Genomic DNA, 16,420 nt, shown 5'->3' on the forward strand with positions numbered 1-16,420 from the left:
CCTCCAAGAGGACAAGGATTTGACCTTGTTTTCTCTATCTCCAGTGCCGACCACAAGAATCTGGTATTAAATAAATATGTGTGAACAAATGGCTAAGTGAATAAAGAATAAAGAATTATTACTGATTAATTTATTACTAATCATTTGAATTAACATGGATGGTAGAAGAGAAGCTGAGAGACAAAACCATGAAATAGACGGCATTTCTGAGATGTGGCTTTTTTCCTTGCTAGTTCAGTCAATAATTAGAACCACTTGACAAATTAAAGCTAGAGATTCTAACAGGCAGGCTTGACTTCCTCTGCAAGAGTAGAAATGAAAAAAAGTAGCACTCTATACACAAAAACTTAAAAATTTTTAATCCCTGAAGATGTCAGTATTGTGAAATTAATACTGTTGCAGCAATAGGAACCCAAAGGACTGTTAATCCTTTCCAGCTCTTGACAGAATCAGGCTCTTTGGCCATTTTCAAGACTCATGGGCAAAGATTATGCATAATCTGATCTCCACTAATTTAGAAAGTTTGNGAAGTTTGAAACAGAACATAGTTTCAGTGAAGCCAAGCGTGTGCTTCGGTGAAATAATAAATATCACTGGGACCATAGGAATAGGTCACTGCGTCATTCAAACCTGACCATCAAAAATAATACCAGCTCGAAACTTTCAGCACTGACTATCCATAGACTTTTATTCCTTCTTGCAGACGAGAAAACAGAGAATGTAAGCAGTTTTATTGTTGGAAGCAAAGCTGGGTTTCAAAGTCTGATTTCTTGACTCCAAACCCTGTGTCTTTTCCAGAAGCTTTCTCCTTGAATAATTAGTGTCTTACACCACCCAAGGGAGACCTTCAGCCTCCTGGTGACTCACTTCTGGCTTGGTCCAGGCTGTCCACATTCCATCATTCTCTCATGTGGTAAGTGCTCATTGAGTGCCTACGACCAGCTAGACCCCGTGGAAGTGGGTGGAAGGAAAGTTGAGACCCTGGCCCTGGCCTTAAGAACATCTTTAGTTGGTGGGGGAGGGAAGGGAAGTTCAATGGTGGAAGGAGAACTGTGGCAAGATGCTCTCCAAGATCGTGTGTGGAGCAGCACAGGGGGGACGTTCTGGATATCGCCCGATGGGGTCACTGCACAGCAGGACGACAGCCACTCCGCTTTAGGACCATGGGCACCCGTGCACACATGCTGGTGGCAGTCACCTTAGCAGACACACTGCCTCAAGGGCTCATGTTGAGTCTGTGGGTTCCATTCATGAGAACTACGAGGAAATTTCCTTCTGAACTGACAACGTTTATTTTTGTTAAACCAAGCATAGGACTTTACATTTATCCCCATGAAACCTCGTCTTGTTAGTTTTGGCCCATTGATCCACACTGCTGAAATCCCTATAATCCAGATCCTGTCATGCAGAGCAGTTACCCCCCTCCAGATTCGCGTTGCCAAGAAGTGTGATCAATGCACCTTTTACATCTTCATAAAGATGGCTCTGGAAATTGTGGGCCATGACGAGGCCTTGTACACAGCCCCAGGGCCATGGACTACATCTCAATCTAGCTGTCCAGCACAGTTTGGGTCAACACGAACAATAGATCCATATCCTCTGGGTAGTTATTCGGCTGACTACTAACCTATCCAATGCTATCTCTGCACCAGCTACCTTTCATCCTCCCGCATCATGATGCTCTGAGAGATGCTGTCAAATAAACACCTTCCCAGATATTTACACCCATGTTTGACCAATTTAAAATGTCCTTTCTGCTACTGTTTGAGTGAACATTAATTGGATCTGTCCCTTCAGAGATGTCTGGAATTATTCCAGCTGGAATAAAAGCCAATGCCAGAGTTCTTCTAGTGCACAGACGGGGCAAATATAAATTCCGTGGGCCACGGACTGCCCCCGGCACCTGCCTTCTGTCAGGGATGGGCCAAGGCTCAAAAACAGAAAGCTTGGTAGGTCTGGGAGATGAAGGGAGTGTGATCTACCGCCATCACTTCTAATTATCCTAAACTGGAAAAACGGATGTCTAAGCTGGCCAGCCTGTCTAATAAAGCATTTTGATCAAAGATGCAGTTGCAGAGAGCACCTGTTTGAGGGATGGTCTGAGAGCCCACGGGGACCCAGGAGAGTTATGGAAGTCATAAAGTGGTCCCTGCAGTTCCGTAGGCAGACAGCAACACTGTGAAAAATGCTTCTCCAGGGAAGCTTTGAGTTTCTTTAAACATTCAATTATGGCTATACAAACACAGGTTTTAAGTGAACAGCATCCGATCTTTGCACAAATTAGGGACGCTAGGAGGCAAACAGAAGAGATTCCCTGAAACAACTATTTAACACAAACTTCATCCTCCTTCATGAAGAATTGGTGTATGTGATGAGTTTTTGAGCAGGGTTAATTAGGTGACCCTCTTTCAGCATTAGCTTTGGATTATGGCTCTTATGATTTAAGGCACTGACGCCACCTTTATTTTACTTATGATTTCCAAGCAAGTTTTTAATTAAAACAGATTTCTGGATATTTAAAGACCCAATATTCAATGTGCAGAGCTTTTTAGCCCTTTGAATGTTGCTGGAAGTCCTTCTAAAACACAATTCCTTTTTATGAATAATAAATACTCCAATATCGTTCTTTGACAATTTTTAAGTTTTTACAGATTTTTTTCCTCCAGGGTAAAAAGTTTTCCTAATATTAATAGTAATATTTTCTTGTTGTAAAACATGAATAAAGTAAATGTCTTCCATAATCTTACTAGTCAGAAATACATGTACGTGTGGTATTTTAAAATCAAAACTGAATACCATGTACAATATTATCTAATATGCTGTTTACATGGATTATATCATGAATGCTTCCTACAACAATGAAGATCCCCCTCATTGCCTTTAATTGCTACATAGAGCTCTATTTTGTGGCTAGGTCATAATTTAATCGATCTCCTATCGATTTCGGTAAACTACCCTGTAGTGAACATCCCTGAACGCAGGGCTGATACGCAGCCCATAGGTATGATGCAGGGCACTGACAGGTTACCTTCTGGTTGGCCAGACTCTCTACTCTGCTGGTTAAATAGTCACATTTACCTTGCTTGAACATTTGAGTTCTTCGAGCTTCATTTGGATAAATTCTCTAATTGGATCTATTGGGCCAAAGGCTATAGGAATTAAAAATCCTACTTTCTACAGGACAATGGATTATATTTTGTGTCCAACAGCATCAAGAGCTGGTGGCATACAAGCATTTCACTCTACCTACAAAATTACAGATTTTTGGTAGTCACGGTCTCAAAAGTGAAGTCCATTTGGAATAGACAGGCAATTTTTTTCAAAAAAATACTATGCTGAAGTATTTGGAGAGAGTACAACATTAAAATAGTAATATTGGCATGCTCTAAGTAGGAAAATGTCATTTTTATCAGGGCAGAATCTCTGTAACTGGTATAACTAGTATAATAAAAATAAAGCCATAGAATGTCATAGGGTCACATCAAACACTCTCCATTTAATTTCTAACATGTAGGCTGACAGTGAGGTTGGCAAGAGAGATATAAATCAAGAAGAGATAGTTTTATGTTTTCAACTTTTCTGATTTTGAGATTATTTTGTGAAAAGCCCAGAATTGGAAGTGAGCAAATTAAGGCGCCTTTTTAAATGTTCTTTTATACAAATTAGCCACTGTCGAATAGCCATTGTGTGTTATACTATCTGCCTTAGTAGACAGGAAACCATTCTCAAAAAGAGCCGTGAATGAGGCTACTGAACCACTTCACAGACTCCGAGAACCAGAAGGGCACTAAGAGCTGCATTTCTCTCTGGAAAAGTATGTCCATTATAAAGCTAAACGAAGAAGCAGGTTATCAAATTGTGCACAGACCACAATACCCACTAGGAAGACAAAAAAAGCAAAGCATATTTATAAGGAAAACATATCCTCGGACAACCACTAAAATATTCCTCAGGATTGTGTTTGGTAATTGCATTTTCTTTTGCCTCTTTGATCTTTTCTTTCCCCCTACAATTTTCAATTTTCTGCATTGGACATGTATTCCTTTCAGAGTAAAAACAAATAGATTAAGTTTTTTATTAAGTTGATTTCCGCTCCTCTACCTGCCGTCCTACTACCACCTGGGGGTCTGGAATGGACACCACTCCTGCTGTTCACCACATCCCCCAACACTCTGACGAAAGGACCAGTTGCCCAAATCCAGCAGCAATCCTAAAACCCCATTAAGGACATGTATCTCCATCAGAAGCCTCATTCCCTTTGGATCTTTCAGGGTATACCTAAGCTCCATCCATTGAGATANTCCCTTTGGATCTTTCAGGGTATACCTAAGCTCCATCCATTGAGATATTTCAAAACCACATACAAACAGCAATTTACAAAAATTAAAACGTCCTACCGTATTCTCACATGAAAAAAAAAAGCATGAACATATTTGCTTGGCTAAGAGAGACATATCAAAGGCAACATAGAGGTTTCTGTTCAGCTCTCTGTTCATTCAAGATGTACTGTATGGTGATTAACATAATATAAAAAAAAAAGATGTATGCCTGAACCTCTACTTTAAGACCATCGAGTCATGAGGAAGGCTAAAAACACATCATTTATTGCTTACAAATGTTTTTAATCCATTTAATGGCGAGAGCTAAACCTACAAGATATATGAAGAGGCAGGTTGTTATCCCGTTTTACATATATTCTTAAGTGTATTTGTTTTTAAATGTAAATATTTATAAATTTATACGGATCTGTTTTTTTTTTTTAATTGCTGTTGGCCCTGGTGTTAGATACTGAATGTGAGAATTGGTCATGACGATCTCATTGATCTGACCTGCTTGGGACCCTCAAATCAAAGCACTGGTACCATAAGTGATCTGACTTGTTCACATGGAGACAGAGTCAGGTTTTTATGATATCTCTCTCGGGCAGAACTCAGTTCAGTGAAGCTCTCTTATCTACATGATCACATCAGCAAAAAGTCAGCCTCTCACTGATGGGTGAGGAACAGGAACCAGCAGTTCTAGAAGATAAAAACTCCCGTTTTGGATCAAGCAGGACGTGCTAACTTCGTTTACATCTTTAAATACATATTACTTATTACAAGCACACAGCTCTTTGCTGGTACTAATCAAATAGAATAGTACAGCATCCTCTGGGTCTAAGGATCCCAGGGGGCTAGCCAGGATATAAAGGATGACAAGAATAGGGCTTGTGTTACTTATGCCTTGAAACAGACAGTTTTCTACTGGGAAGTCATACAAAATATGTAATAATATCCATCTGCTCCAGGAAAAAAATATAATACCATTTTTGGAAATTTATATAATTTTGCAAAAAAAAAGGTCAAATTTTTAAATGAAAAGATAAAATAAATACTTTGTACCACTGGAGACAGGCTCTGAAAGATAAATAAACCATTGGTATTTTTCAAGGAAAAAAGAGGTTCTATTCATTTGAAGCTATTTCTCCTTATATAAGCCAGGAATTGCCAAAAGTCAACTAATTATGGAACACTATTATTTGAACAGAAGATGCTTAAAATCTATCCTTGACAAATCAGGCTCTGCAAAAGAGAAACATCAGAACTATGAGAAAAACCTGCTGATTTACAAACCTTTTTTTTTAGAGTGATAAAATTCTTCATTTTTCCACTTCATTTTTTCAAGTTAATTCCAGCCTCAGATCCAAATTGGGATTATGAATCCATGCATTTCATTCTGTTTCTCTAAATGCCAACATAAATTACACAGCACTTTGAACCCACAACTCCTAAATCTCTCCCATGGTACAGCACACTAGAATTAATGTGACTTACTCGTTTCTTTCCAGATGTATGATCAGTTCTTTGCTTTCCAGTTGTATTCGAAACTTCAACACTTTTGGATGATTCTGAAAGATAAATAAGAGAAATCAGCTGAAACACATTTCACATTGACTTGCCAACATTTGAATGTTCTGAAGGCATATTCAACAGAGGGAGAGAAAAATACATTTTCTTCTTGGACCATTCTGAGATCCCAAGTAGAGGAGACCAGGTCAACCAGGACTAGAGTCTGGAAGATGTACTACCACCGTTCGATGATACAAATGTGGCCTGTGCCCCTTTCCTTTGGCCACATACCCCTGAGATCCTTCTTGACTACTGCCCCCTCCCACAGTGAACTCCTTCCTCAGTTTCCTTGTCTCTATAAAGGGCACCTTCACTTCCCCAACTGCTCATGTCAGAAATGTGAAGTCTTGCCTGAAACCTTCTCCCTCTCCAGCTCCTCTAAATCCATAAAAAGGTCTCGCAGTGCTGTTCTCCAAAATGCAGCTCCTGTTACATCTTACAGCCCGCCACCTCACTCCAGTTCAAAGCGCAGTCACCTCGGATCGGGATTACCGCAAAGCCCTTCTACCTGGGTCTCTCCATCTCTACCTTTCCTTTCCTCCCATTCGTTCTTCAATGGCAGAAGCTTATCTTCAAAAATAGCTCCTCATCAACCCAACTCCACTTCCAAGGAGACTGCACTGGCGTCCAGTGCTACGATGCCAACTCTTCAACGTGCCGGCGGTACCAGTACGGCTCTCCTCCTCACTCACGCTGGCCTCCAGGTTCTTCAAATGCACTGAGCTCCTCTGTAGTGCTGATCTTTGCACAGGCTGTTCCCTCTGCCTGGAATGCTTCCCCTCCAGCTCCTCCACTCAGTACCAGCTTTAATGTCAGTAAGTCAAGGAAACCTTACCTTGCTGCTCAATCTCATTGAGTGCCCCTCTTCCCAGGCACGTTGTCTTCCAGTCCCCTGTCCTTTCCTTTCTTGTAGAAGGAAGAACTCCCTTTCTACTTGTAGTAACTCAGTTAAGTTGATTTGTGGGCCGCCTGCTTATTATGTCCACAAAGGCGCCAAATAATAGAAGCCCAATTAATATTTGGTGAATGAAGGAATTAATGAATAGGGCAAATGTCTCTACCAATCTCTTCTCCTTCTCACGAGGCAGACATCCTCCTCTTCCTCTGGGCTCCAGGGAACCCAGCTCATGTATGCCCACCTGTCAGCGGGGAGCAGGCAACTATACTGTTCTGCCCCGGAAATCCCAATGAGCTTCTTGCCCTGCCCTGAGAATGCACCTGCGTGCCAGTGTCCCTTAACTCACACCCTTACCCCAGGTTCCCTTCCCACTAACCCCGGGTGGTCATGTGCACCACACTCCTACCTTTGAGCCCAATCAGAGTCCTTACCCAAGTCAAAAATCTACTTGCCAACTCAAAGGTATTCTGTGAAGCCTCCCTCTGCCCCCTTCCCTGCTGTGTAACCCTAGTGACGCTGGAACAGTCACTTCCAGCCCCTCCTTATCCAGACCAGCATGTGTCAAATGGCGGTTCTATGTATTCACGGGACAGTTCTCACAAGGAGAATTTAAAATTTTCGATGTTGATTTTTAGTAGTTATTTATTTATTTAGTAATTACGAAAAACGAATGCTGCATTTGCATTCTGATGACCTGCTAAGACAGTCCCCCAGCACTCAGGAGGGAGACTGGCAGTGCTGCCTGACGCTCCGGGCAACACGTTAAGGGCAAAGGAGGGGTTAATGCAAAATGATGCAGTCTACCTAAAGCAGGGCCAAATGCCATCAAAGCCCAGGGCAGGAACTGAGGTTTCTTAGGGGCTTAAAAGGAGCAAAGTAGAGGAGAGCTGGTCATCACGTGAAGTGGGCACCACAAACGCAAGGGCGCCCCACTCCCAGCTGTCGGCGCTGCAGCAGAGCTGCACGTGGCGGCTCAGCCCTGCTCAAACGTCATCGCCGCAGGAGATCAGTGCTGCCGACTTCACCGGTGGCTTTGCCCTGCCTTTGCCCTGGAAGTTCTTGCAGTTTTACACTTATGTAATGAAAATAAGACGTTTGTACGTAGTGTTCTAATATTCTGGTGTTAAGAGGCACTGTCATAACTACAGAGTTCAGGAGACTTTCCTTACAACTTGGCATTTCACCTATACTAGGGCTCAACTAACCACACGTTACCATGTTAGAAGAGAAGATGAACTGTAAGCTCTGACATCCAACATTAGTTCAAATGAAACACAATTTAAACAAAAACCCTAACAACAGAAGGTCACGTGAGTGTTGAGAAAAGGTTAAAACGTGCATGCACTCGTGCCATAGGGCTGGGACAGCATCATCAAGGGTGAAACACTACTTATTTTCAGGGCTGTCCTTTGCCCATCTGGATAGTTTCTGTTGTTGAATATGGTAGCCATTAGCCACATATGAATTTACACTTAAATGAATTGAAATAAAATTTAAAAATCAGTTTATCAGTCTCACTGGGCACATTTCAGACTCGATAGCAAGATGTGGCTAGTCGCGGCCCCGGTCGGACAGAGCACAGTGACAACGTTCCTACCTTCCCAGAAAGTTCACAGACATTTCCATCTTCATTGAGCATCTCTGAGTCAGTAATAAAAACCTAAAATTTGCATCACCCAATTGCTGTCTGAGTAATAGACTATTTTAAATATTGGTGCCTTCAGGGGATATAATTAGGTGCAAACCCAAGTGGTTTTTTTAAGCGCACATTAAGAAAGCTCTTCTCAATTTTAACTGATGAGTGATATTATTTTTTAAGGAGTTACTTAAGCTTGAGAGTGAAACTGGTAAATTTCCATATAAATGAAACGCTTATCTATATTTTCTGGGTTTAAACAGATCTTGTTTTGTATAGACTCATTCTAGCAAATGACGACACAAACATCTAGCAATCTTGTAAAAACCACACACCGTAATTGACATATTTTAACACTATCTGATGTTTATAAGAATTTTATGGGTTTCTGAGTGTTTGCTGAACTTTTAAAATTAATATTACTATTCCCATCCTATGCAACATTAAATACACATTATGTCTTTAAATTTTAAAAGAGTGCATAAAAGTGCTTATACATCCTGGATTGGCTTTTGAGTCTGTCACAGGGACTTTTGCCTAAATTTGCCTATATTTTCTGACACTGAGATTTAATCACAAATACACATAGAATGTACTCTCCAGGGTTTGCCACTTGTACTTACTGATTTCTTAGAAAAATGGGATTATTAATTAAGTTTACAATAAAATATTAGAAAATATGTCTCAATATTTCATCAAGATGTGCCCAGTGTATGTATATGTATGTATACTTGAATGTGTTTTATATATGTGTATGTGTAAATAACTTACTTTAATTATAAGTTGTCTTTGCCTAAGATATTGAAACATGTATCACATTTTAAAGATGAATCCTGACAGTTATATTTGTGAATAACAATAAAATATTTGCAGTACCCCCCTCCCCCACCCGGGTTTAGCTAGTTTAAACATTACCATTTGTACTAATGTCACAGGAAGTCCCTACAGGACCTGTTATAACATTCCAATGTCAACATCTTTCAAATGAATACATTTTTCCCTAGGGAGGCAAAAAAGATTTTATCTGTATATTTTAGTTGGGATTTAATGGTACAGGAGAAATCAATGAGGAAAAAGAACAGAGAGCTATTTTCATTCAAAACCACTAATTGCATTAGATTGCTCAGGTTAAAAGCATGTATTCATTCCATTTTCTTTTGATTTTTATACATTGGAGATAATGAACTAGTGCTGGTTAAATATAGCATTCCTTTTCTTAAGCATGATATATTGATTACCTTAATGGAATGGTGTCTTTTATTGAATGCTTAAAGAACTGCATTTGCTGAATGAATCCATTCAGTGCTAATCAATAGGCAGGAAGTGCTGTGGCATCATTATAATTCTACTTTTTTAATTGGGAAAAGTATACCCAAAAAAGAGTATACAAAATGTATCACTACAATTTTATTTTTAATTTTTTTAAAGATTTATTTTATTTATCATTGGGGGAGAGGGTCAGAGGGTGAAAGAGAGAGACTCTCAAGCAAACTCCCCACTGAATACAGAGCCCAACGACGTGGGGCTCAATCTCAAGACCCCGAGATTATGACCTGAGCTGAAATCAAAAGTGGGACGCTTAAGGTACCTACCACTCAGCTGAGAAATCAAAATATTACCAGAATCTTAGAAGCCCTGGTATTAGTTTGCTAAGGCTGCCATAACCAAATACCACAGGCTGGGTAGCTTAACCAACAGAAATTTATTTTTGCACAGTTCTGGAAGCTAGAAGTCGAAGATCAAGGGGTCAGCAGGGTTGGTTTCTTCTGAGGCCTCTCTTCTAGAAAATTCCTCATGGAAACTATGCGGGCAGCCTCCCCCAGAGGGTGTGCTCAGGCAGTTCTGCAAAGTAAGGCTCCAGGCAGGACCCCACCCCCCATCTCTGAGACCCTCAATTGCCCTGGGCTCCCTGAGGTCAACCACAGTGGTCTGCCCAGCACATTCCACTTACCTGGAAGTATGAACAGATGTTTAAAAGCGATTTATTAATTAGCTAGAGTTTCTTCCACATGGTGCTGCCTCTCTTTAATCTGTGTCATTGGGAGCTCCCCCAAACTTGAATTTAAATTAGTTCACCCACGGTGGTACAAACTATCTCTAGTCAACACATGTAGCTTTTCATGGAGGCAGGGATGCCCCCAAGGGCTCGCTGATGGATGGGATCATACAAAGTATCATCTCCTTGGTGTTTCCCTGTCCTTAAAAAACAGCCAATTTTCAGCAACTTAGAAAAAATCGGAACCAGATCCTGAAGTTGAAATATGGTGGCAGCAAGCCATCAGAAGGAAGGGAACTACAGGAAAGAAAATACGATGTAGGGTCAATAGCCGAGTTCACTCCCATCCTGGCTTCTAGGGTCACCCTTTCAAAGATGATGGTCAGTTCTGACCCAAACTCACTCGTCTCAACCGTTGATACTGGAAGCTCAGAGGGATCTAATTTTTCAAACAGAACAACAATATTAAAATACTGCATTCGAGGGACTCTGAAATAACTAGATCCCTCTCCAGCACTAAATAAATGCTTCCGACTACAGCCTTGGCATTCATGGGGCACAAGGGAGTCATTTATTGCTATGAATATTTAGAGGCAATCTTGATTACCACTTTCATATTAGTGGGCTAGTTCCACAGCCGGGAAGATATGCACACCGTGGAACTGAGAGAGGGTACAATTGAATTAACTGCAGGATAGCACAGGGAGGAGTGAAGGCATTGCAGTGCCATAATGGGGTGGCCCTGGCTTGGGGCCTCTTACTTACTACATAAATGATAATAATGTTTATTCATGAGTCATCGATAATTTTTTTTTCTGATGGAAACTGACCTTAACAAACACCTTGTTAAAATATGCAGAATGGCACGTATTAATCTCAGGTAAAAACGGCTTTTGAAATATAGGTAATGTCATTTTTAAGGTTTCTGTGGGTTAAAATGTTGGATTATCTTTAGTACAGACTCTCCTTAAGGAATTTGTGTGACATGACGGGTTGACAGATTTTCAGCCTGCTTCTCCCTTCCCACGACAAAACTCACCAACCTCACCGCCACCGGCATGCGTGATGCTCGTAGTTCAAGTTCTTTATACTGTGGCTGCTGGAGTGATCACTAATGCTTAAATTTGCAGCAGACATTTTTGATTTTCATTTTAGATTACTGTAGCTATAGCCAAAACATCTGAAAAGCCTTATTTATTCATTGACATGTTGCAAATCTCCCCCGTGTGCCTCTGCATGCGACAGGTTCCTAGTCCCCCATGCACTGTGTTCTCTGGCTGAGGACCATGGCTGATTCTGAAGCAGACACGGTCATCTGTCCCCTCCTGCAGCTCACTACTGCATTGTAAGAGGACAGTGACAACATGACTTAACAGAAAGCAATCTGGAAAACCCTACGATGCAGGTTTCTCAAACTTAACGCATCTAAAATTCATTTTTTACTTTATGGACCCTCCATCCATTCTAAAGAGGAAGCTGGGGAAAATCAATGCTAGCTCTCCCCCAGAGCGAGCCCAGCGACAATGCTCTCTCTTAAAACCCTTCAGTGGCGGCCCATTGTACTTAGAATAAAACCATGGCCTTCATACCATAAAGGGTCTGGCCTCTGCTCACCAGGCTTCTAGAACACCATTGAGCTGGCCAGGCTCCAGCCAGCTTCCAGGCCTTGCCACCTGCTGATCCTCCACACGGAGGTCCTCCCTGGGCTCCACTGCCAGGTCTTAGGCTGGACATCGCTGCCTCAGAGAAGCGGGGGCCGTCTCGGTGGGGCTCTGCTCTCCCACACCCAGTTCCCATCCTTCCTAGATTTCCTCATTTGTGATCATTTATTGGTGTGTTTATTTCACTTGTTGACTGTGTATCACCTAGTAAAATAGAAACTTTGCAGGGGAGGGGAATTTTTCAGCCTTGTTCCATATTCTGCTTCCAACACCCAGAACAGGAGCACCTGGAAACAGGGACAGAGGCTGTCAGAGGTGGCGGAAGGAACGCGGTCCGAGGGGTAGCGAATAAACCCCAAAGCCATTAACGTCAAGTTAGAAGGTATAAAAGGGACATCTGGACTGTCCTCCCCAGTTGGAGCTGTCCCCAGGCAGAAGCCTACGGTCTGTTCCTCTGATCCCGATGGGCTGCCTGCCTCGCCCCTGGAGGCTGATGTCCCTTATGGACCTAAGTGCCATACAGAGGATCCCTTTACACTGAACAAGGAACTGGACCTTTGACTATGACTTGTATTCTGTTCCTTTAAGGAGGGTGCGTAGGGCTTGCTAGAAGCTAAATTCTTTACATTTATACTTGGGACTGACAAAAATGTCTAGTTCCTAGTACTCTCCTGCTCCTCGTGCTCAGTTTCTTTGGACCTTAGTGATAAAGAATCCAAATCAGGGCAGAGGGGTATGGAGCGGGTGGCAGGAGGAGGAGGGCAGGTGATAAAGTATAAATCAATGTGAAATAGACAGCAGACTGACAGGATGGCGGGTAGGGAGAATCAGAAATCAGAGCCATGTCAAGATGAGGGTGGGTGCTGAGCAAAGTCAGAGTGGGAGGGATTTGAGGAAGACTTGTTTGCTGGTAATAACTCACTGGTTATTAATTGTCCCAGGCGTGGGGACCATACCCTGGATGCATGGTGACATGGTGGCTCAGGGGGCAAGACTGGGAGGTGACATGGTGCCGAGATCAGGCTGCTGAAACTCACCTTTGACCACTCCGCTGGGCCTCAGTTTCCTCACTGGGAAAACAGGGATCATTGTACTGTTCAGTCTATCAGTGTGGTCAGCAGAAAAATGGGGCCTCAAAGAGGTCCTCATCCCTGGAACCTGCAAACATGTGACCTTACTTGGAAAAGGGGACTTTACTCGTACAATTAAGGGCAGGACTTTGAAAAAGTGCGATTATCCTGGATGATTTGGATGGACCCAAGGTAATGATGAGGCTCCTTAAAAGCACAGCACCTTTCAGGGCTGGGGTCAGAGAGACGCAACACACAGTGGCCTCTAGAAGCCGGCAATGGCCGTCAGATTACAGCCAGTGGGGACACCGGGACCCGGCCCCACGGCCTCAAAGAGCAGGATTCCGTCAGCACCTCAGGTGAGCCAGAAACAGAGCCTCCCCCCATGTCTCCACCAAAAACAGCAGTCCATGAACACCTTATGCTAGCCTGGTGAGCTCCGAAGCAGAGAACACAACCAACCCACCGGACTTCAGTCATCAGAACTGACAGCGAGCCAGTGGGGACTGTTCTGAGCCCCTCAAGCTGTGGTCGTTTGTCACAGCAGCAACAGGGAACTGATATAATCAGGAGAGATGGCTATGAGATTCAAATGGGAAATTGTCTGTTGGGAAACCATCATGTGTGACAAACTGAAAATGCAGGTCTGTTCTAGAAATCCAATCACAAGTGAGACTGTTCCTTCACAGAGCGAACGTGACAAATGCCCCATCACTTACTATTTATTGCCGTTTACCCAAAATGCAACCTTTTAGGTCTTTTGTATTTAGATCTAAATAAGGTTTTTTGGTGTTTCTTTTTTTTAGATTTTATTTATGTATTTGACAGAGAAAGAGAGAGAGAACACAAGCAGGGGGAGCTGGAGAGGGAGAAGCAGGCTCTCTGCTGAGCAAAGAGCCTGATGTGGGACTCGATCCCAGGACCCTGGGATCATGACCTGAGCCAAAGGCTGACGCTTAACTGACTGAGCCACCCAGGCGCCCTAAATAAGGTTTTTTAAGCTAACAAGTTTTCAAAAAGAACTATCATACAGTCATTAATTGGGGGCCTAATTATGAGCCAGGTACTGTGCCAGCTCCACGTGGGAAGATCTTATACCTGTATGATCAGTACCATAGAAGGGATGCAAGATTCTGCGAGACCCACGGTGATGCTGCACAAGACAGCGAATGCCCTTCATTTTGATGTGAAATATTCTAAAGGAAGTACTTTTTAAGATTTGCTTACTGATATCAGGGACATAATACTGGAAAGTAACACAGAGCACTGCTTTTCAGAATGACTTGTCTCTTCTTGAAAGACACAGCCGTAAAATAACAGGCACGGTGTTTATTAACTGGAATGCTTGGTTTTCAATTCAAAGTTCATTCATCTAACTAATTCGATGTCTGGAAACATTCATGCACCATATTTTTCTACAACACCATTTCAAAACTGTCAGTCAGAGGAAGTTAATAGCTTAAGTTGCTAGTTTGTTTGCGCGCAAGCTGTCTTCCAGAGAGAATATCCCATTCACATGTTGACTGAGGGCCATTTATAAAGCATCGCTGTAATCTCTTTCAAATAAGCATTAGCAGAATATAATAAGCCCTTTAAAAAGTAATCCTGCTATCGATCAGAGGCACTGCCAAGTCATTGTGTACTAAAGAAAGCCCAACGCAAACAAGTTTTTCTATTACAAACAGAATTATAGCTAATTGCTAATTTTTTAAATAAAACACGCTCTAAGTGCTCCATGAAAACTCACCCTAGAAGCCACACAGAGATCTAGGAGAACTTGCATTTCACAACTTCAGAGAGAAATTGGAGTGTGACTCTCACCAGCTTTGCCTATCGCTTGCCTGTCTCGCTGGTTCTTGGGGCATTTGGGCGTCAGGATTAGGAGGAAATAGGAGCAGCAGAAGCTTCTCCCAGTCAGGAGAAGGACGGCGGAGCACGGGCTGTGGGCCAGGATGGTCCAGCCGGGCAACCGAGACTCAAGAAGAGCAACCCAGGGACTCAAGTGGCCCCGGCAGCCACCACATGAACCTCCCTTCCCTGGGCTAGAAGGACTTCACACCTCTGGAGGATATAATTTTCCATCTTCAACCCAGATCCATTCTGGGACAGAGGTCCTCAATTGGTACACTTTTGCTGAAGGAAAATTTGAGTCCAACTCTCTTCCTGTTAAAATATTACTGAAACCGACCAGTCATAAATCTAGTAACACTTAGGGCCGACTTTGTCCTCTATGTTGAAGATTCCCGATTCCAAATCCCTAGCTCCGACCTCTCTCTTGAGTCCAAATGGGTTGCAAATCCCCCACAAGCCACGTCCAACAGAGATCTTACCAGTAAGTCTAACGTGCAGGTTAAAACCCACTCACATCTCACCTCTCCCCTGCCAAGTGCATTCTCCCAAGTGCATTCTTCAGCCTGTTGATGGGGTTGTGGGATACAGGTGAGGTTCGGTGGGGTGGAGTCCGGAGCCAACGACCAAGAAAGAGTTCTTGAGACGTCTTTGGTGCAAAATGGTGGTTTATTAGAGCTCGGGGACAGGACCCATAGGCAGAAAGAGCTGCTGCCCCAGGTTGTGAGGGGTGGCTGATTATATGCTATGGGGTTGGGGGAGGTAAGGAAAAAGGGAGGTTGAGAAAGTACTTTCATATGTCAAAGAAGACTCACAGGATACCAGAGGCCTTGCCATCCTCAAGTTAAGGTTGTTTACCCCTCTAGTAAGGCATTAACATGAAGATGGTTGGGAATTTCCTGGAGGCTGCAGATTATAAAGACATTTAATTATATTTACATTTCCTTCTGGAAGCTAGGTTATTGATAGAAATGCTTTGTTCTTGTAGATTGTGAAAACATTTGTAAACTGAGGGAGACTCAAGTCTTGCAGGATTGTGGTCTCTATAGGTTAACTGTTTCTTTGTCCTTTAGGGCAGCCAGGCGTGCCTGAGGAATGTCACATACATACATACATCCCATGGGGGTGGGGGGGTTGCGGGCCATCAGTTTCTGCTTTGTCCTCAGCTTGCCTTCTGTTCCCTCATCACTGTGATGCCCCCCCTTCTTATCCCTGTTGTCATCATCATCCTCAAAAGGCCACATGCACATCACCCTCTGACTCCCTTCCTCTTGGTCCTATGTTGAACTACTGGCCCAGCTCTGGGCTTCTCCCCCTTCCCCCCACGCATCTCTGTGCCTACTGGGTGGTCCCCAACCACCTTTGCTCTGGCCACTCTCTCAACAGCCCATGGTCCACATTATTCTCTGGCTGCTCTATGGCA

The 16,420-nt window shown here is 42.9% G+C and overlaps 1 protein-coding gene across 2 annotated transcripts in view; it reads right to left on the bottom strand.

Annotated features, from left to right (window-relative positions):
• ADAM12 (ADAM metallopeptidase domain 12) overlaps positions 1 to 16,420 on the bottom strand; it is a 326,152-nt gene that overhangs the window by 219,128 nt on the left and 90,604 nt on the right. For both annotated transcript variants that reach the window (XM_034663422.1, XM_034663423.1), the window contains exon 3: positions 5,814 to 5,887. In XM_034663422.1, coding sequence (XP_034519313.1) covers positions 5,814 to 5,887 — 74 coding nt within the window. The remainder of the gene's footprint in view (positions 1 to 5,813; positions 5,888 to 16,420) is intronic.

This window comes from Ailuropoda melanoleuca, chromosome 6 (assembly GCF_002007445.2).
Source record: "Ailuropoda melanoleuca isolate Jingjing chromosome 6, ASM200744v2, whole genome shotgun sequence".
NCBI classification, from domain to species: domain Eukaryota; kingdom Metazoa; phylum Chordata; class Mammalia; order Carnivora; family Ursidae; genus Ailuropoda; species Ailuropoda melanoleuca.